The sequence below is a fragment of the Embiotoca jacksoni genome, unplaced genomic scaffold (assembly GCF_022577435.1).
Source record: "Embiotoca jacksoni isolate LCO1_2020_lvr unplaced genomic scaffold, fEmbJac1.0.p SCAF_11, whole genome shotgun sequence".
Taxonomy (NCBI): Eukaryota; Metazoa; Chordata; class Actinopteri; family Embiotocidae; genus Embiotoca; species Embiotoca jacksoni.
Genome location: NW_027185241.1, coordinates 4021162 through 4043948, shown reverse-complemented (window position 1 = coordinate 4043948; position 22787 = coordinate 4021162). Strand labels below are relative to the sequence as shown.

Sequence of the window (22787 nt, the reverse complement as noted above, 5' to 3'; positions counted from 1 at the left end):
GTGCTTAATTTGCTTGTTGACGACTCATTATTTATTTAAACAGACAACGTACGAAGCCATTATCCAATGGGAACACCTCCACCGTAACGGGTAAGTGTGTGTTGGTACATGCGAATGTGTGTTGAATATTTGTTGGTGCATTTGCACATTATTATTCACCCCTTTGATTAAACTTTAAGAATTCTTTATTTCTTGTTTTTAAAGGAGGTGCCGGCCAGGACAATGCAGCATTCTCAAATCAGGTACAAATTATCAGTGCCTCTACATATACTCAAATATGTCGTCATGAGACATCAGTTAACCATAATGCAAGACTTACATACAGTACTATCCACATACACACACAATCTTATAGTGCACAGTACGATTAAGCACAACATGTGCCTTTGTGCAGTATTAAAAGTAAATCCATAATTTCAATAAATGTCAAATAAATATGCATGAGATACTGGAATTATGCTCCCCATAGATGTTTTGTTTTTTTCAAACAATCTATTATGTGAGATTCTTTTTGTAGTGGCTAATGTGTTTTAGCGGCTAATCTGTGATCAGGATTGTCTGGGCTGATCCACAGAGACTCCCCTCCCCCATTTGTCAAACTCATCTTCTGTTTACCAGCGTGCTCAAGATCAGACTTTGAACCAGGAAGAAAATATACAGCTAATACAATGGAATACAAGTTTATAAGTGTATTAACCCCACATTGCAGCTTGATGCAACTTTTTTATTTCTTGTATACAGGGTTCCCAGGGGTCAGGGAATTTCAGGGAATGTCAGGGTATTAAAAAAAAAAAAAAAAGTTTCCATAAAGGAAAAGTCAGGGAATTTAATATTTTTTTTGGGCCAAGTCATGGAATATAAGGGAATTTTGTTTGCATGTTTAGATTTTAGTTACCATTTATCAAAATGTAATATTTTCCATATATGTAGCTATAAAGTTGGTTACCTAGTTATAGTCAATGTGTATGTTTGGTGGCATTAGTGGTTACTGACAGACATTGAAAATGTAGCTTATTAGGTTGTGAGCTAATTACCAATATTGTTAGATAAAGTCGTTTCCTCTGCATCAGGCATTTAGACATGTATTTCATGTATTTCAATATCGGTGCAACCAGAGAGGCATGCGTCAACCTGTTTTGAACAGAAATGTTGCTGTTTCTTGTCTACTCACCACAACGCCTTTTTTTCTGTTCATTATAGGTCAGGGAACAGTCAGGGAATATGACATAGAGTGGGAACCCTATTAATATTTTGTTTATTGTGATTTTATTTTAAACCAAAGTTAGATTTCATAGAATTGAGATGATGAAATCTGCTGAACTTTACTGAAAACAGTTGTCTAATATCTTTCTCCTCTTCTTATTGTCAAGGAGCTGAACTATGCAGATATCAATTTTTCCCAGAACAGAGGTGGTGGGTCAGCCCAGCTGGATTCACAGAATGCCTCTACAGACTACGCTCAGGTCAGAATAAACAGGAGTCGTCCTGCAGCATCATCCCCCCCTTCGTATGATGTGCACTTGCAGCGATTGAGGAGGCCAGCTCCTCAACCTGATGCACAAATGTACTCTCAGATCCGCAAAAACTGATCGCTTTAGAAATGATGGATCCTGGTAAGACTGGGGGCCAAAAGCAGCAGATATGAAGAGACAGCTCCACTTCCCTCTCAGCGCCTTTATGGCAGAATGATTTGGACCATAGTTTACCTAGTCAAAGCACTTTATCAGTGGTTAATAATCAACCAGCTCTGTCAATTATTGCCATGATTGATATCAGAAGGCACATTGTTTCCCAGTTTGCTGGCATGCTTTTAGTAGTTTTCCTGTCTCTATGTGTACAGGACATTAGTATTCTCTTTGTGATTCAGTTGTTTGCTTGGTCTTAATGTTTGTCACAGGTCTGTTGTGATATTTCACTCCACATGTAAACTGTGTGAGATTCCAGTTTGCAGCTTTTCAGTTATAGATTAACTCTGATATTTATTTAACATTTTAGAAAATTTAAAATTTTTGACAGAGATTAGTTACACCAGTTTGATGCAGTATATAGTAAAATTCGTTTAATTTATATTGTGAGGACATGGATTTTCCTGGATACTACTGGACATGAGTGGAGATTGTTGATTTGTCATTATGAAAGGGAGCTCTAATCATCTTTCGGCTGTCGAAAGATTAACGTTAAATTGAACTTTATCATCCCACAAAGGAAAGGTCTGGAGTCTCAATAATCGGCCATGCATGTAGAAATACATAAAATATTTTTTAGTTCCACTCAGAACCACAGAGGAAACAATAGATGACAAACAAAGTTAGAAGAGTCCAGTGGTTATTTGATGGATATCTACAAGCACAAAAAACAAAAAATCCTGTAAGTCTTAAGTTCATTCAGCAGATATGCGGAAACTGAACTTAATAAGAACCCGTTTACAGTAAAGTCAGAAATGGTTATGATAAGATAAGGAGCTTCCTCTGTCCACAAATTTCAATAGTTGTAATAGAAAAAGGATGATAGTTTACATGACCACACACACTAATTGTACACAGTTAAATTAAGTTAAATTGATAAATATGATCAATTACGTATCAATACATAATAATTAATTTATATCATAATCACTTGTTTATTTATACATATCATGACAGTACAATCAATCATATATTAAGACATATTCAAATGAAATGTAAATGTCTTATTTTTATGACATTTGTCCTCTATAATATTTCTAAGGCATTCGGTACTGTTGTTGCATTGCCTTTTCTTTTTTTTTTTTTTTTTTTTTTTTTACAAAAAGGTTCTCTGTTCATAAAGCAGAACACACTACTTGAAAGGGTTTATTTAGTTTGATTCAAGAGAGTTGCAATAGGCTTTTTAAAACTTTATTTTCCTAAAGATGCTGACTAAAATTAAAACTGTTGACAACCAACAATCTCAAAAATCTTTCTGAATGGACAATCTGTTTTGTTGTAATTTTCACCAACCGCTGAAATTTGATTTTAGTGTTTTTTTTTTTAGAAGGGAACCCTAATTATTATTATTTATTTTTTTATCTGATATCACTTTACAAATGCATGATTGAGAGGTGTGGCAACTGCAATTTTAGATGTATAAACATCATCAGGTAACATGACACAGGTGTATTTAAGCAGAGGGACTTCAGTAAACATCTAAAGCCAGGTTTCTGATTAACCTCATTAGATCAACAACATACTCTTTTGTTAAAACTGTTGACCACCATCATAGTAATCTATTGTTAACAAACTCATGGTTCAGTGTTGCACAACGCATTTATTGAATCATATTTTATACACAAGCTCTTGAATATGGATCTTTTGTCCAGCTTTCCCTTCGCCCCCAGTTACTCATTACTAAAGATCAAAGTCCCTCTGTGTTGTTCACACGGCTGGCTTTTCCTGCGTTGAAAGGAAATATTGTTTTAAAAATGTAACTTTTTCAAACATTGTGTTTTATCATTACTTCTTTCCCACTGAACTCTGTCAACTCTTCATTTTTGTTTTACTATTCAACCAATGAATATAACTTATTAATAATAATTGTAATTAATAATAATGATGATAATAATAATTAATAATCTGATTGTTTTATTCAAATTAGTAAAAAAAAAAAAAAAAAAAATTTGCTGGAGTTTGCAGAGCACATTCTGTTATTTGTGCATTTGCAAACATTGCACATGCACACATACCACAAAGTTCTCTTTTTTTTCGTGTGTATACAAGTCTCAGTCCACAATAGTTTGTTTCTGTTATTTGAAATGCAGTAAATAGCAAACAGTGTGTCTTTTAAACAATGATAACACCCAGGCAGGAAATAAATAAAATGCTTCTCTTTGCTCTCTGTAGTAACTGACCATGTCTTTATTAGAACATGCAAACTTGTCTAGCTTGATTTCATGCTTGTTTTCTTTGTGTAAGAAATGAAATACAAGGAGAAATAAAAACAAACAAACAGCTGTGAATGAATAAAGGAGGAAGGAGTTGTAGGCAGTATGCTAAATTAAATACATTTTCCAAGAATGGCACACCCTTTAAATTGCAGTAATAAATTCAAAGTTCAATGTGAAAAGACATGTTGCTTTGCGTACCTAACGTCATCACAGCAATAGAAATGACTCCAATAAAAGTGCTGTAAATGTACTATGTTAATAAATAAATGACAGGAGTTACAAAATATACTACTCTTCCGTGGTGCTTTTACTCCCATTTAAAAGAAGACCACTCCTAACAGACAGATTAGCGGCTGCACAGATAAACTTTCATTCTTTGTCTTTGTACGTCTTTCACCAGGAGAGCCCCATCTGTTTGGACACAGACATTATTTACTGACTTATCATAGTGTGTGACAGCTGGGAAGACTCATCTCTCACAAGTCATAGTAAACCTTTAACTTAATAAAAACGTAATATTACAGAAATAAATATTGTTATAGTCAGGTAATTTTATCAGACGTACTTTACTATCTTGCTCACCGTCTAGCTTTCATGTAAAGGGACACAAAAGTTACATTCCTGTCGCTAAGTAAATGCCTACCTACCTACCTACCTACCTAAATAATGTCTCTGTTTAATGATCACACGAAGGACAAGAAAAGAGAAAGAACATATTGTCATGTTTGAACGAGATTTGCTTGAGCTGCTTCATACCAACCTGTTGCTAGGCTGCTGTAGTAACTACAATTCATTAAACACAGGCTCTATTTAGAGGAGGAGGGCGGCTCTACAACTAATGATAAACTCCTGTCTGACGGCGCCATCTAGTGCTACATGCGGTGCTCTGCCCAAACTGACAACAATTGTGCAGATTTAGCACAGCTCTTTCTACATGTTGTGTCGGTGCTTTAGACTCATCATACATTAATGGAATTTATAATAACCCCAAACAAACAAATAAACTGCCACATCATCCCACAACTTGTAAAGCTCACATAAACAAACTCAACCTTCACACTTCACACATTATTTTGGAAATCTTCCATTGTTATGGATAATATTTCATTTAATTACCAAGTAAACAAGATGATGCAATGTTTATTACCATAGTCATACATTTTGAAAATAACTTCCTCCGTCCTGTGATATTCTACGGGAAGAAACTCTACTGTGTTCTGCTGGTGGCACTAATGGGTGGGAGCACTTCATTTCCTGACTGCAGAAGTAATTCTGATACAAAAATCTTGTACATGAGCAGATAGATACTAAATACTTTTAATTAAATACTTAATCTATCCATATTGGATAATCCTGACCACCCTCTCCACCACCTGCTGCAGGGACAGCGGAGCACTTTCTCCAGTAGACTCCTCCAGCTGCGCTGTCACAAGGACAGATACAGGAGATCATTCCTGCCGACTGCAATAAGACTGTACAATAACTCACCTCTGGCCAAATCAATCACCCAACAATAACAACGTTGGTTGTTTGTTTTCTTGTTTGTTTAAATCCTTGCACTATTGTTTAGTTAGTTTAATTTAATTTAATATTATTCTATTTTATTGTATATATTGTGTATTTTTATATTTAATATTTTTTACTGTGTTGTTTTATTGCTTTTCCTGTATCTATAATGCTGCTGTAGTGAAAAAAAATGTTCCCCTTGTGGGATTAATAAAGTAACTATCTATTTATCTATCTAGATGGTCTGGTGTGATGGTAATTAAGTTGATGATTGGATGGCTAATGTGATTATAGAGGCTCAAAAATATTGTCCTTGTTAATATTAATATATTGTTACGTTTTCTTATTCTGCTAACATACTGAATGTGCCCTACATATGTAGTATACTACTGTATTTGAGGATTATAACTCCGGATTTACGGATCTTTGTAATAATTTCACAAGGCCTGTAAAATTGCACCCATAGGCAATAACAAATAAGAAAAAAGCCAGCAGGAGGGCTGAAAAAAAAAGTTCCACTCATAATTCAAAAACAACCACAGAATTAATCATATTTCATCTAACAGTTAAAAAAAATGAAAAAAGATGACTTGCTTCTTTTTAAATATAAACTATTTTTACACGTCTGGTAATGCAGCTTATTATTTTTTTTTCATTTGTGCTTAGAAAGCACATCAGAAAACAGTCTTTACTTCCTTCATTGGCATTGAAACCCAGATAAGAGAGTAAAACATTTACAAATCATGTGTCCTCTTCACATGTCTGATCTTATTCTTATTTGACATTGAAGCCTGATGATTCCTTGGTTTTGTGCTTGTTTATGGTGCATGCTGTCATTGTGACCTCACCACTAAAAAAAAAAAATACAGAGCAACAGTATTTTCAATGCACTGAAAATACTTTTCACCCATTCTACACACGTAGAGTAAAATGTTGCGAGCTATGGGCTCGCTGCTCTGAATTTCATAACTAAGACTCTAGTGCCTCAGAAGTCAGCTTTCATCACAGCCTGATAATGCTTCCGGAAATTGTGTTTTACTAGAGTAACATTTACATAAAATTGATGTCTCTAATTATTGCATAACCGTTTGCTCATTGATAAGCCTGTTCTCGGTTACGTCCTCGCCATTCAAAACTCTGCATGATTAAGCTTTGTTTAACTGCTGAATAGAGATTTTTGTGGAGTCAAATGTGAAAATAAAACCTCTGACTCACTAACACTGCACACCTGAGGTTCGTAACTCACCTGTGCCTCCCCAGCCTTTCTGAAACTGAACAAATATGACAGATAAGAGAATCGCACAGAGCAAACTGAGGGAGACTGAAGATTTTCATGTGTTATGCTTCCACTGTTATCTTATGTGACTTAACAATATTATCTGTTCCCTTTGTTGCTTTTGTTTTTTTGTTTCTCTTTTATGGATGAATCACCAGCTGTGGTTAATTTGGAATGTGGAAACAAAAGTAGAAACGGATTTAAAACATTTATTCATGTAAAGGAATAGAGTTGTATATTTTTCTGTAGAAACAGCAAACTACAAATCTGTTGTTTTTTCTGTAAATGTATGGTGGTGTTAGAAAAGCTATTAAGGTATGACCACCACTCAGCCTCTGTTCATGTTATAGTGCACCATCTATGTTTAACTCTCCCAAAACAGTGACTTTCTTGATCGGTTGCTGTCTTTCCATGGAATGACTGGTTTTCTTTTTTCTTTAATATATATATATGACACGATTAATAAAATGACAGAACAGCATTTTGAAATTCATGAAATTTCAAAATACTTGATAGTCAGTGAAGCATTGACAAAGGCCTCAGATCTATAGGCTATTATGTAGGCAACAGAGATTCTTTGAGAATGAAAAGCACCATTTATCCAACGTTTTATTCTAGTCTTTTGGTTTCGGTCAAGCTTTTTGATTAATTAATTTATTGTATTTTCAGTTTTTGGGCATGGTAAAGAGGAGGAGCTGTTCTCTCAGTAAGATAAGAAGTAATGTTAAGTTTAGCTGATACAACAGAACACTGAAGATACAATGTTAAGCTGATAAGGTGAAGTCCAAGACTTGTAGGATTTATAATGTGGTACTTAATGTGAATTGCAATAGGAAAGTGATTAGGCACACCACAAGCAAAACAAAGCAAAAAAATACCTGTAACATTATCATTAAAATCCCCTTAGTTTGATTATGTAACTGTGGGTTAATCTCACAACAGTTTCCCACAAACTATAATTTGACCTGGAAGCAAGAATACACTTTTTTTTTTACATAGATTCTGACTAGACATGCCACTCAAGAATTCATACATCTATTTATGTCAAAATAGTCACACTTTTGAAAAAAAACAAAAACATTATTATGATCATAACAATGATAAGCTCTCAGGGCAAACTCAGGCCCCTATCAAACAGGTCTGTATCATTCATTTTCAGGCTCACTGCCATCAGGATGACTGTGCTCATTAATGATCAGGGTGTTAGATTATGAAGCCACGACATGAGAGAATCACGCAGCATGGCGCTTCTACTGCTTTAGTATTATTATTATATGTCTTCTAATTCCGTGTGCTTGGCCTGCCATGTCTCCGGTTCATATTTACGATATGCTTCCTGTTAAAATTGCAACATAACTTTGCATATGAAATATATTTAAAACACAATGTAGACTTCAATTAGGTAATGTAGTTTTATGATAATAAGACTGTTTAGATCATGTTTACATTAATTACAATAGGTGGTAGAACATGACTATAGTTACTCGAAGTTCTTATGTAAAAATTTGAGGCACCTGTAATTTACTTGTGTATTTTCATTTTAAGTCACATTCCTTGATGATAGATTTCTGAGGACAATATTGTACTTTTTACGTCACTACATTCATTTGACAGCTGGCTATTGGCTTTCATATTCATATTATTTAAAATATAACATAATAATTCAGATATAATCATCTGATACATTATATTGTAATATTATTGATTAACATACCAGTTTAAAAATAGTTCAAATCAGACCCAAGTTTTCCATCTTACAGCATTAGTTATGTTTCACATACTGTATAATGAATCAATAATTATCGTATGCAGTATAGTATACTCTATAAAAGGCCATACTGCTGTTCTGTAATAAAGTATTTTGGTAAACTATTTGATTCAGTGTTTAGAAACTGAATTTCTAAGTGCAGAATATTTGGCCTTTAAGCATGTTATTCTCTCGCCATGCTCTAAAAATAATGTGACCTGGACATCAATCACCTCTTCTGTGTGTCAGGTACATAACATAATACTGACCTTTGCACCACCACAGCTCAAATAATGCCACTGGGTGTGGAAGGTAAAATTATTTGCCTACTCAACGTGTAATGCTATAAAAGAGAGCTTTTCTTAATGTTTGAAACAGATAGGAGATTCATTGTTTCAGTTGTGAAAATAACAGGTGTATTTATATTCAGTATGAAGCTGCTGAAAACATGTGCAGTATTGACGGGAAATTTTTGTGTTTGACACAAGAAAAAGAACAGCTGTGAAAGTGTCATATTTCAGGTGTGTACACCAAAACTTTCAGGAGTAGGGGTGGAAAGAAGGGAAGGATCCCTAAATCCAAGAAAGAGTTCGTGAACAGAGACACAGGGCACTGATGTTGAGGAACAGCATTAATATTAAACAAAATGTGTGATATTAACTGCAAAAAAAACTAAGAAAAGGAAAGAAAGAAACTGCGCACAACCCCCTTCTCCCCAATCATGCCCCACATACCTTCTGTTATAATTTGTCATTTTGCTGATTGGGCATTTGCAGAACTTCGCCCACGATGGCAAACAAAAATGCCTGCATTTTGTAAGTTTGACAAGTGAACACCAAATAACCAGAAACACCTGCAGATAAGACCTGTTGTCGCTATATGCTTAAGGGTAGGGGGCTGGACGTACAGTGGGCAACTATAATAGATGAGAAATAGCAAGGAGATGGTCAGAACACGAAAAAAACATGGAAAAGAAAAGTGAAGGAATCTCAGCACTTGTACTCCTGGCTTTATTACAAGGTAGGTTAGTTGTATGGGTTTTTAAAATGAACTGTCATGGTGTCATTTGTGTCCTTTATATAATTATTTTGTCTTCCTTTTTGTCAGGGTTTCTGGCCTCTGGTGCTGTGGAGGTCCAGCCCTCTATCCACCCCGTTGTAGTCGGGAACACAGTGACGCTGTCTCCTTCTGTGACTCTGAACAGTGGAAACTGGGCAGTGGGAGCGTCCCTCATCCTCGCCTGGGCGGCGGGCGAGCAGGTGGTTTTCCCCAGTCACCGTGACAGAGCGTCAGTCAATGTCCTCACTGGAGCTCTCACTCTGAGCTCCGTCACCGTGGCCGACTCAGGAGTGTACGTGGTGCAGAGCAGTGACACCCGGCTCAGGGCCAACACTTCCATCACTGTTCACGGTGAGACTTAGATTACTGTCACACACTGTCCTTTTTGGGAACACTTTGGGAAACTTTTGAGACTTACTCCAGAAGTGCTCAAATGTAATTATCGTTATTGGCCTTACTTGAAGGCAGGTGAATGCCGCCTCATAGCTTGAGCCCCTTACTCATCCTGAACTTCCTCCATTGTAAATATTATATTCATATTTATTTATAATCATATAGTATCCATTTATAATCATATAGTTACATTTTATTACATATATTACTGACTTATATTGAGGACCGCTTTTAATAAACTGGCCATCGTTTAGTGAATACTATTAAGATAAATGCTATCGGGATGTTGTATGAGCATCCTTATTTCAAACCAAATAAACCTGTTTTATTTAAAGATCAGTTTGCCCTTGAAAATATGAAATAAGACTCCTGATAATTCCAAGTATAATTGATGCATTTCATATTATTTATCTAACTTTAATGATACAAGCAAATCAATTAAAAAAAATATGCACAAATAGAACAGCATTAGTGGAAAACATGGAAAAATAAAGATACAGTCAAGAAAGAAGAATGTTGAAACTAGTATTTTAGTATTTTGTGACTGCAATGATCAAGTACAGGTAGAGGAAAAGGGAGAGAAAAATGTGCTGATGATTTGTTTATACTACCCTTTTTTACTGGAACAGGCTTCTGTTATTATGAGAAACTAGGATCCTAAACAATATTCAAACAGGGGTTGGAGAATATTCATGTAGCTGCCTCGTGATATTTAGACTGACAACCAGCAGACTTAATAGCAGCTCGTTCCCCGCTGTACTTGTCTGCATGTGTTTTGGTTTTGCTGCCCTTATGCTTACATCACAGAGTCCTCTGGTTAGTTTCTGTCTGTGTCTGTCAACACTCACCTCCATCTTGTCCTTTTGTGTCATGTACTTGTTCTACAGCCGGCTTCTGCCGGGGAAAAAACATACAAGATATGTTCAACATGTTGTAAAAGAGGACTATTTTAACCTTCTTAAAGAAAGATATCATGCACGGCCGTTTTTATATATTTGTGTTGGACTGCATTATTAGCATCAACATTTCTTCATAAGTTTTATTTGTAAGGTGCTACTGCTTGCCTTCTACAAAGCCTCGTCGTGTTCTGTGCGTGGATAAACATTTTGTCACATTCACTTGTCTTCCACAGAGCCCATTTCAAATGTGACGCTCGGCGTGAATCAAACCGACTTGATGGAGTTCAACAGTTCAGCGGTCGTTGCGTGCTCCGTCTCCTCTGGATCCTCCCTCTCTTTCCTCTGGATGAACGGCAGCTCTGAGGTCACAGCCAATGACGGAGTTCAGCTCACTGATGGAAACTCTACTTTGATAATAGTCAATGTGACCTGCTATGACCAGGGACCGTTCAGGTGTTATGTGTCCAATCCTGTCAGTAATGGCACCAGTGATCCAGTCAACTTTACCATCAGCTGTGAGTAGGACAATGTCAGTTTGACCAATGTAATCGTCCAGCTCCACCACACGGCTCTAATTCTGCATCCAACTCTCTTCCTCTGCCTGATTCTCTGTCTGTCTCTTTCTCAGATGGCCCAGATAACATGGCTCTCACAGTGAATGGACAGAACACAACTTCCTTTTTTTGTTGGATTCAATCTGACCATGCTCTGTTCAGCACAGTCCAATCCTCCAGCTCAGCTTCTCTGGGCTTTCAGAGGAGAGCTTGTGAACGCGACGGGTCTGTTATTGGAGCTCTTAAGTGTCAGCGAGGACCAAAGTGGTCCATTTTCCTGTCTGGCTTTCAACAACCACACCAACATGCACAACAATATCACCACACATGTCATGATAACAAGTGAGTTTGTTCCTATAATGATAACAACTTCCATATTTCCCCCTTTTTTTTGTCTTTCATTCTTACTTTAGTTTTGTCTATACAGAGTCTCCGTTTTCTGGATGTGAACAGCAGGCTGTGAATGTGCTGCTCCTGCTGATTTTGGCTGGATTCTTCTTCTCACTGCCAGGCAAGCTGTCAAACAACTTTTTGTTACTTTTTGTATTAAATTTATATCAACATTAAATCATGCATGGTTCCCATTTTTCTCCCAGATAAGAAAAAACATGTATTATCCCTTCAAAATAGTCATCAATTCAGATCATTTCTAGTCTTGAACATTATATCATGAGTGAAATAGTAAAACAATGTATGGAGCTGATATAAGGTGAAATCTATTTGGTAATCCAATGATAATTTTCTTTCACTTTGTGAAAATGAAAGATTTCAACAATTATTCAGATTCCGAGTGTCTCCTACATTTGTTTTGCCAAAAATATTTACATTATAAAGAACTGCACATTATGAACATTCAGCCATAGTTAGAATATAACCTAAGGGGAGGGAAGAAAATGGAAAAATATTTGTGACCACAATGGTACAATGGACGGACCTACAATAAGATTAGCAACATGACTAATAACTTGAATACCTTCTCCTCTTTCGCAGATGTTGGTGGCTCTTTCAGTCCATTGATGACTTTAATGTGTGAATAAAAACCTACAGTTGACTGTTTACTGTCAAACATTGTGTATGATTCCAGGTTTGGGTCCTAAACAAAGAAAATACTAAACTAAAAACACCTAAAGTCCATAATCACGTGTGTGTGTGTGTGTGTGTGTGTGTGTGTGTGTGTGTGTGTGTGTGTGTGTGTGTGTGTGTGTGTTCATCAGCATTTGTGCTAAATTAAATTTGTCCTAAGATTTGTAATAAATTAATGTATGTATATTTTGATTCAGAAATTAAATATGAAATATATTGTAAGTAAATTTTGGTTTAAATTACTGACCTTTGACCTTGTGTGTTGCCATACTGTGTTCACTAATCAAACACTTAAAGGGAGCAGAATATTCTTCACAACCACATACCTCAAACAAATAATCAGGTGCAGCTACATTAATTGTACTGCCCGACCAAAAAATATTGTATCCTTGACTTAAATGCCACCACATCGTTGCTCAATCCATATGCTTTGCAGCACTCATGATATCCTCTTTGACTGCTTTCATCGAGAAGATAAGAGGAACCCCTTTATGTAGTCATGGCTGATTTTTATGCAATCTGAAACAATAAGTCAGTCTTCATTGCCTTTGCTAATGCTCAAAAGAAACACACGAAAAACATTATTTAGCTTGATAGAGCTATTTGGCAAAAGTTTTATTGCTGGTCTTATGGAAATTAAAAAGAAAAAGAACTCGTCCTTTGTTCATAGACAAATAGGATATTCACAGTCGGTCTTTGGTTACAGAAAACAGAGCGAAAGAGAAAGTAGTTATAATAAAGGGCAGATGGTCTTTTGTCCCGTATTAAATTTTGTCAGGATTAATATCGTGGGTGGAACTCATGACCAAACAACCCAAACACTACAACTGTCCAACAGGAAGACATTTATTGGTATGTAATGTTGAGCATTGCTTCCTTAGGTTTTTTGGCTCAAGATCCAAAAGAGAAATTTGGTGTTTCCATGGCACGCAATTAAAAAAAAATACATAATGAATTGCCATAATGTATAGACTTATAAGCTACTGATAAAAAAAAATGTTGAAGTTTCTCAACACCTCATATGATGCTGGAAAACGCTATAATATTCCATCAGATCTATTTCGGGGGTTTTGAAAGTTCTGTTCCCCTTAAATGGCCTGGTAGACTGAGACTCTCAAACTTAGGCTTTTGACCCAAAATGGGTCCCGGACACGTTTTTAGTGGGTCGCCAGTCTAACGCGTACAATGCATTACAATGCAATAATATTCATTTTCCTCATAAAAGTACAAGAAGTGTGTTCTTTTTTTGCTATTTGAGTCTGTTCAGCTCAGATAAAGTGTGTGCGGGCTCTTTTTCTCTCTGTTCTTGTGTAGTTGACTGTTGTGTAAAAGAGATCTTTAGTAGTAGCTGCAGTGTGACCGCAACTATCGTGGTTGCTTTGCCTTTGGCAGCTTTCCGAGCATTTAATTTTTACTTAAGAGCCCAAGTTGGTATCAGCTATTAGTTTCAGTAATTTCATGGAATGAATGGAATATGTTTACTGAAAACATTGTTATTTTATGGGTCTGTTCAGCTCAGATGCTGTGTGGGGGCTGCCATTCTCCCTTTTCTTGTGAACCTGACCTCTGGCTAAGGTCACGCTGTGTAGAGTAATGAACATTGTAATGCAGCTGTATTTAAGAAGTGCTCCAAACCAAGAAGAGTTGGGTAGGCCCACATTACATACAGTTTGTTTCAAAGTACACACAAAATGCCATATTATTGCAGAACAACACCTCAAGGGTCGACCGGCTCATTGTTCGTACCTGTCTTAACCAATCAAATGCCTTGCTAGCTCACAAGATGCTACGCTAAGGTTACCTGAATACAACTACCCACATTGCTCATACGCACAAAGTATTACATTTTCCTTCAGATAATCCTGCTGTCGAGAACACCTGATTCCACTAAATTGCCTTGTCATTCTTGTTACACTGCAGAGTCACATAGTGCACTTACAAAATATCCCCATGTGATTCTCTGATTGGTTAAAAGTTGCAGTGACAGATTCTAGTTTACAGTAAATGGACATTCCTAGGCGAGCGGTGAAACCTCAGTGTACCAGGGCAAAACAAGGTGTGGCTGGGACTGTGAGGTGGTGATGGTAGATTAGGGGTAAGCCTTTGCATCAAGAGAACAGAGCTGGAGTGCTGTAGAGCAATTATTTGCTGATTATAAAGCTGTGACCGTACACAAGTTTATTTAGCTGACAAGGAAGTTCTCACCTGAAAATAAACTGAAGAGCAAGATGGAGTCTTCGGTAGTGTTTGTTCTGATCCTGGCCATGATGACCTTTGCAGGTAAAGCTGAATTATTTTGAATTTGATCAGACCTATTCTCACCTCAAAGTATTAGTAAGTTTAAAGATCTTAATTATAAAAATGTTGACAAAAATGTTTTTAGATGTACTACTTTAATACATTTCAGTGTTTCTATATATACTTTTTTCCCCCTATATTTCAGCATTTCTTGTGTGACTTATTGAACTGTTCCGAACTACATTCAGTGTTGACTAAATATATTCCTTTTGTCTCTGTTTTCAGATAATGTGCACAGCCAGGGCATATATGCTTCTGAGGACACTCTGCCAGTGGGCAGCAACGTTACACTTTACAGCCAGACCAATGTCACTACAGGGGCATGGCTGTTCAACAATGATATCATTGTATTCATATTTCCTGGAGGTTTTGTCATAACTAACACCTGGACTGACAGGGTAATATTCAACTCAGCCAATTCATCACTGACTATCAGGTTTCTAAGGTTGGAGGACTCTGGAGTGTACAACTTACAGGCAGTCAATGATTTTCGTGCTCAGTTAACATTGTATGTTCAAGGTAAGACATTTTTCACTTTTCCCGTTTACTCACCAACACCAATGCATGTTTATTAAAGTTTAATGTACACGCACATGCATGCACATAAACTCTTTAAAAGCCTATCCATCCCTGTGGGTTAAAACCTGTTTTGTATATTTAAAAACCTGCTAATATTCAAAACACAGTAATGACCACATAGCATTTGCATATTCCATTGTCTACTTCTATGTTTGCAAAGTATTGATTTGCAAGACAAAAAAGGAGAACGTGATTGAGCAGTAATAGCTAAGTGTGACTGCAGCTATCGTAGTCACTTTGCCTTTGGCAGCTTGCAGATCAATTCAACTCTACTTAAGTCTCAAGTTGGTCTAAGCTCTTTGTTTCAGTAATCAGATGGGATAAATGGGAAATTTGTATTGAAATTATCGTTTTGTTGAATAGGATAAAACATTTTCCTGCTTATTTTATAAAAAATAAATGTACAATGACCAACATGCAAACATAGACTATATGTAAAAGTGAATGTAGTTTCCGGGTCTGAAAAGTGAGGCCAATGTTGAAGTGCTTTCATCTGCAATACTGCCGTAGGCCACTAGGGGTTAGCTCCAAAAAGGTGTTTGCTCTATACACTCCCATTCAACTTCTCTCGTGAAATACAAGGTAAATTAATTTTTTCCACAAGTCATAGTGGTGTCATTAGCCAAATTCACTCCTTATTAGTTTTCTGGCAGTCCATCTGAAAGTAGTTGCATCATTGTTTAAATATTAGGCCTCAAAAAGAGATATGTTTGCGTGCATGTCTTATGGCTTCAAAATAACAAGATGGTGACAGCCAAAATCTGAACATGAGGCTTCAGAGCAGCAGTTGACAAGCCAATGGGTGACATCACTGTTATTTGAAGCTTGGTTTTAAACAAGATGTAGCCATGCTTTAAGGTTTATAAGTATGCTGCTTTTTTTTAGCAGGCATCATGATGGCCATAATAACAAATTGCTATTTAGGACGTATCACAGTGCAGTGCAGCTGAGGCCATTCAACAACTTAAAACGTTGACCTAATGATGGCACTAGATTAAAGACATGGTCAACGTGATGAGAGTTTATAAGCTAATAACATGAATGTTGTGTTTGGACCAAAGTGGTGGACTGACCAAAACACAGACCAGTATTGGCACAGACCCAAGCTGCTGGAAATTGAAATTTTGGCTTCGATCTGACTTCAGTTCATGTCATATAAGTCATGTTTTCAAAGTTGACAAAGGAAAGATGGCTGTCCATTACTTTCCATAAAACCTGACACAATACTTTTTGTTTCTCTCTCTGCAGTGCCTATTTCAAATGTGACTCTGTGGGCAAAAACAACAAACCTGGTGGAATTCAATGACACAGCAGTTCTCATGTGCTCCGTGTCAATTGGCACATCCCTGTCTTACAAATGGCTAAAGGGCAACTCCACGGTCACAGGCGATGAGGTAGTACAGCTCAGAGATGGAAATGCCACTCTTGCTATTGTCAGTGTGACCCGCTATGACCAGGAGCCTTTCAGATGTAAGGTGTCTAATGGTATAAGCTATGGAATGAGCTCCCCTGTATATCTGAACATCAGCTGTAAGTTTCAGCCAAAAAGATTGTATGTAGATGCATCTGTATTGAAAACAACTACAATCCTAACCCCTAAAGCAATTTCCCTCTTGTTATATCATCAGACGGTCCAAGTAACACCACGATGATGATCATGCCCATGAAGTACATTTACAAAACAGGATCTAATATCACACTGTCATGCTCAGCGGAGTCAAGCCCTCCAGCGATGATCCAGTGGATGATTGATGGAGTGTACCTAAACCAGTTTGGGCCACACCTTCAACTAGAGAAGGTTACAGAGAGCCAGTCAGGAAATTACAAATGCCTGTTTCACAACTCTGTCACATCCAGGTTCAGCAGTTCAAGTGCAATGATCAGGATTTTGGGTAAGGTTAGATTTGTAGTGTTTTGGAAGTTAATTTTCTTTCATTTGTTTGATTTTGCTTCTCTCAACATTGACACGAGATTATTCTAAAGCAAAAGTACATTTTGGAACATGTGCTTATTTACTTTCTTACATAGTTAAATTAGACGATTGTTAAGGCGTTCTGCCATGCAAAAATTCTAGGGAAGAATAAAGAGTCTCTGCTGGGTGCAGTAATGAAAACTTGTCACCATGAAATGACCAGGCAGCAAGCAGATTTTGTTGTTGTTGTTTCTTTTGTGGTAATTATTAAACTTCAGAGGTGCTGTAGGTGGATTTTTCTTCTTTTTTTCAGTCTTTATGCTAAACTAATCTAGCCACCTGCTAGCTATATCACTCCAGGATATATATTAAAATATATATTAATAAAATATATATATATAGACATATAAAGAGTGCTATCATTCTTCTTATCTCATGCTCTGTGTGCAACTCAGTCTATTTCCATGAACCCTGAATAACGCCTTCAAATTTTCCATTGGCATATGTCACATTCATTCAAACCTCACACGTGTGAACCGTAATGATTTCCTTTCATCTCCTTTAGCTCCATTAACAGCAGTTGTGGTGAATCATACCAGTGGACCAGCGATACTTCATGAACCGTTCACTCTGCGTTGTGAAGTGACTGGATCTGTTGACAGCATTCAATGGTGGAAGAATGGCAGTCTTATTTTTGCTGACAATACAACCGTCTTCCGCATGAACAACAAGATGCTGACCCTCAACCCTGTTCAACATTCAGACGGTGGAGATTATCAGTGTCAGGCTTTTAATTATGTGAGCAACATGACCAGCAGCCCTTACACAGTCAAAGTTAACTGTAAGTATGTGATAATCTCATCTCATATCCACATGTAGTAGAATAATCCAAAATACCTACAGAAATGAAGTAAACGTCCGATTATTCAGAGGGGAAACTGCTTCCATGCACAGCTCTGCAGTATCTGAATGCCTTGAAACTCATGTGAACATGCCTTCAGTGAATGTGATTTTTCCATGTGTTTAGATGGACCAAAGATGACAATTATCATGGGACCAAATGTGGTGAAGACCGGAGACAATGTCACACTCAGCTGCCATGCAACATCAACCCCCCAGAGCCTCTACAAATGGTACTTCAATGGCTCTCTGGTCTCCAATATGTCTGAGTATGTCACATCTCCTCTCACCGCAGACATGAGTGGAAAGTACATCTGCGTGGCCTTCAACGACATCACCGGCAAAAACAGCACCGCCTACATAATGCTTACTGTTGTCGGTGAGATTATAGGGCTTTATTTATGTAAAAAAAATAATGTTTTTCTGACTTACAAATATTAAAGTTTTTTTTTAGGAAAGAACTGAATAACTCATGGGCTTTGCTTTGTTTTCAGATCCAATTCAAAATGTACATGTAGAGGCACCAATGTATCCTGCCAAGGAAGGTTATTCATATAATTTAACATGCAATGTAACCGGACCTGCTGATCACGTTTACTGGATGAAGAACAGAAAACCACTGCACGAAGACAACAGAACAATTTTCTCTATGGATAACAAGAAAGTCACCTTCCACCCAGTGAAACGTTATGATACTGGACACTACCAATGTATGGCTATGAATGCTGTTGGTAACATGACCAGCCCTCCTTACGTGCTCCTTGTCAGCTGTGAGTATAACATTCAAAGGATTTATACCACTGAGTGACAGTTTTTATTTACCATTTGGATACTAACATCCTAAATTACATAAATGCAGAGTGTTTATATTTGCTGAAATGTGATTCAACAGTATTCTACTATCAGATAATTGGTGTCAAAGTTAACTATCTCCTTTACTTTTGCAGTTGGTCCAGAAAAACTCTTCATTCGTGGGTCACCTTACGCCGAGACAGGACGATATGCAGAATTTACCTGTTTTGCCATGTCGATGCCTCCCAGCCAATACAGCTGGTGGTTCAATGGCTCCATGGTGGCCAACACTTCAGTGTTTACAGCTGGTCCTTTGTCCCTAAACATGAGCGGAGAATACACCTGTATGGCGTACAATGACGTGACAGAAAATAATAGCACAAAGTCCATGATGCTGACCGTGATTGGTATGTAAACTGCAGACCCATCAAATACTGATTTCTGTCGTGTTCTTAGAGTTTAAAAGTGCAACCAATGTGCCTTACCTTCATATCTCACTGTTTATTTGTGTCCACAGAGGCCATAGAGTCAGTGATGATCCAAAACTACACCATTCCAATAAACTCTGAAAACTTCACTCTCACCTGTGAAGTTATTGGGCCCTATGACATGATCTACTGGATGAAGGACAACATGATACTCAGCATGAACCACAGCATGAGCCACAGCATGAACCACAGCATGAGCCACAGCATGAACCACAACATGAACCACAACATAAACCACAGCATGAACCACAACATGAACTACAGCATGAGCCACAGCATGAACCACAACATGAACCACAGCATGAACCACAACATGAACTACAACATGAACTACAGCATGAACCACAGCATGAACCACAACATGAACCACAGCATGAACCACAACATGAACTACAGCATGAACCACAGCATGAACCACAGCATGAACCACAACATGAACTACAGCATGAACCACAGCATGAACCACAACATGAACCACAGCATGAACCACAACATGAACTACAACATGAACTACAGCATGAACCACAGCATGAACCACAACATGAACCACAACATGAACCACATGAACAACCCTGCCACCCACCAACACATGTCCTACCACATTGAGAAGAACATGCTACACTTCACCCCAGTGACCATGTACAGTGACGGGGCATATCGGTGTGTTGCTATCAATCGGGCTGGTCAGCTTTGGAGTCAATACTACATGCTCCGAGTGAACTGTGAGTATTTTAAAAACTAGTTGTAAAGGGTCAGTATGCCAGATGTCAAGTTAAAAAAAAACTTCCAAAGTTAACTCAAATTAATGTACAGAATGTGAGGAAATAGCAGTTCATGTATTGTGTTGCACAGTCTACTGATGCTAGCACGCTAACCAGCTCTTTCCTGTCTTGTAATACCACCTCACACCTCATTCAAGTACTAACTAGCCTCAGGGTAAGAATACGCATAATTCGACCAAACTCCTGAAACTCTTAGCGTCAGATTGAGGGCAGACTGCCTGAACGCGACAATGACTCATTTTTGCCTCTTAACATACGTAGTTGTATTACAAGAAGGGACTTAAATCTTACATATTGCACCTTTAACAAAATCTGTACTTTTATTTTGAAATGTTGCACAAAAGATGTTTTGATACTTATATTTCTTCCAACAATAATGTTGGAAGGAAAAACCAAATACACTCATTTGACATTTTGTATTATCATTCAGTTGTTTGATCAGGCATGTTACACTTACATCACCTTCTCACTAACTGCTACTTTCTTTACCAGTGATAATAACTTGCATATGAGCATCATGTTGACCCTGAGATTATGCCACTTTTGTAGAGGAAGATTTTACATTCAGCAGTTCAGCAGATTTTCATAACAATAATCATGATGTTTTGTTTTAGAAATACCTAAATTAGTTTTGGAAATCTCTTTAAAGGCCACACAGAATAAATGTGACTTTAGACCTGTGAACGATAGGACTCACGCCAAGGCAGTCTTATATGGGTCATTTAACTGTACATAATTCTGACCGTCTCGTTCTGTCTGTTTGCAGATGGTCCTCTGACTGTGAATATCTCTGGTCCAGATTCAGCAAAAGAGGGCATCTCCGTGTCCCTAACATGCTCTGCTGATTCTCAGCCAGAGTGTGATTTCTACTGGTTCTTAAACAATAAGTCAATGGCCCTAAAGACTGGATCTGTTATCACCTTCTCTGCGACAAAAAAGAATGAGGGGAAGTACACATGTAAGGCGAGGAACCCTGTGACCAACATCACAATGTACCAGTATAAAACTTTTGCTGTTGCCGGTAAGTGATTCTTACTTCTCCGTCCTTATTTTTGAGGCATTCACTATCGTATCTCCATAAAAGGTCCTTTAATGATCTTGGATACAAGTCATGTTGTGATATCTGCAAATATAACATAAGTGAAACATTCAATATTGTAATAGGGTCATTTTAAAGGGCTTCTTTATATTGTGGAATATTTAAAAAACAAAGATGATTGAATAATTTTCCTTATGATTAAAACTCAGTGGGGACTCTACAACACGGCTGCAGATGTCTCACATGTGGAATGTAACTATCTCTTCTTCACTCAGAGCCACAGACATTTCTCTTTACTTCTCATCCTCAGATCACGCCTCTGCCATCCACTTCCCAGCCCAAGGCAGTCTGATGTTGATGTGTTTGTTTGCTTTGTCAGCCGCTGCGCAGTTCAACTGAGTCATCCACACTGAGAAGTCCAGTCAGCCTCAAAGACCTCCTCTTCCTCTCTACAGTATTTAACAACAATGTCACTGTAAAATGACTGGGAAAACACCCTATATATTCTCTATTCTTCATGTAGCATTCACACTGTGAGTGAAAGGGCAAATTATGTAATTATTGAAATGGCTGCTTTTTTAATCTTATATGCTATTATTATTATTAGCAAGTGAAAGTAGTTGTGTTAATGCTGCCATCGTGGTCTCTGTTGTCACTGCCCTTGAGGCTGTTTCAGAAGAAGAGTTGCAGAGTCTCACAAGGGAAAGCATGTGAGGGTGTTGCTCTAAACTACCACGATACTCCTTTGGTATAAACTGCAATTCGCCACTCTTAACACTTCAAATTTTCTCTGTTTGGTGTGATAATACTGAAACTGTACTGATACTTTAATTCTCCATATTTGTTTGTTAATCAATAAAAAACAACAATCAATTTTGTTAGAATTTTATTGAGGAGGATATAATAATGACTTTTTTAGACATGCATAAAGTTACAGTTAAGGCTAACTTTAGTCAGTGAAACATTGTCATAAGCACTTTGCTGTTAAAAAAAAAAAAACAGAACTTTTATTCAAAAAAAGAACTGAATGTGACAAAGATTAATACAAAAATATCAGTTTATATACAGTATAAAAGGAGTGCCTCTTCGTGTTGCTCATATGGGGGCACTGAGACCAAAGTTCCCGCGTTTACCGTTCTTTGGTTTAAAAAACCACCTGCACTTCTTCCGATTCTTATTTTTTTCCACGTGGCAGAAGGTTTTCACTTGTAGTTTGAAAAAATCCAGACAGGTAAAGGAATAGGATAAGAAAAAAAATCTGTTAAATCATTAAACCTCCTAAAATATTTTTAAATCTGTAATTAACACTTTTAAAGAGTCCTTTAGTTTATAATCACCTTTCAGTCATGATGATATACTTACTAAATAAACCATTTTTCTTATCACCGATCCAGCCTGGTATCACGCCAAAGCATGTAATACACCCGTGAGTTCATTGTCATGTTTTGCTTCACCTAGGCGTGAAAACTACACGCACGTATGACCAGGAATGTGACAAAATATGATGATGTCCAGTTTGGAAGGAGCTCAGGAGTTGTCAGATGGAACAAACACAGGACTCTAACCCGTGAGACCGGTG

General features: G+C 37.3%; 1 protein-coding gene and 1 long non-coding RNA gene across 2 annotated transcripts; both read left to right on the top strand.

Moving 5' to 3' along the window:
* Window positions 1–37: 37 nt before the first annotated feature.
* LOC138194019 (uncharacterized) lies at window positions 38–1399 on the top strand. The gene is made up of 3 exons (XR_011177899.1): window positions 38–90; window positions 205–242; window positions 1371–1399. It is a non-coding gene; the product is annotated as an uncharacterized lncRNA (long non-coding RNA).
* Window positions 1400–14646: 13247 nt separating this feature from the next.
* Window positions 14647–22108, top strand: LOC138191491 (carcinoembryonic antigen-related cell adhesion molecule 5-like). Its single transcript, XM_069138344.1, has 11 exons — window positions 14647–14698; window positions 14942–15235; window positions 16544–16825; window positions 16924–17187; window positions 17773–18048; window positions 18235–18486; window positions 18602–18877; window positions 19055–19306; window positions 19417–20109; window positions 20936–21190; window positions 21519–22108. Exons 1-11 carry the CDS (start codon window positions 14647–14649, stop codon window positions 21605–21607), a joined length of 2985 nt encoding a protein of 994 aa, XP_068994445.1. The 3' UTR covers window positions 21608–22108.
* The last annotated feature ends 679 nt before the right edge of the window (window positions 22109–22787 follow it).

Bases quoted from the DNA above. Each gene is read 5' to 3' on its own strand.
- LOC138191491 (XM_069138344.1), top strand. From the start codon at position 14,647: ATGGAGTCTTCGGTAGTGTTTGTTCTGATCCTGGCCATGATGACCTTT. The intron at 16,826-16,923 runs GTAAGTTTCAGC...TTATATCATCAG, and splicing joins TGTATATCTGAACATCAGCT to ACGGTCCAAGTAACACCACG. The intron at 18,049-18,234 runs GTAAGTATGTGA...CCATGTGTTTAG, and splicing joins TTACACAGTCAAAGTTAACT to ATGGACCAAAGATGACAATT.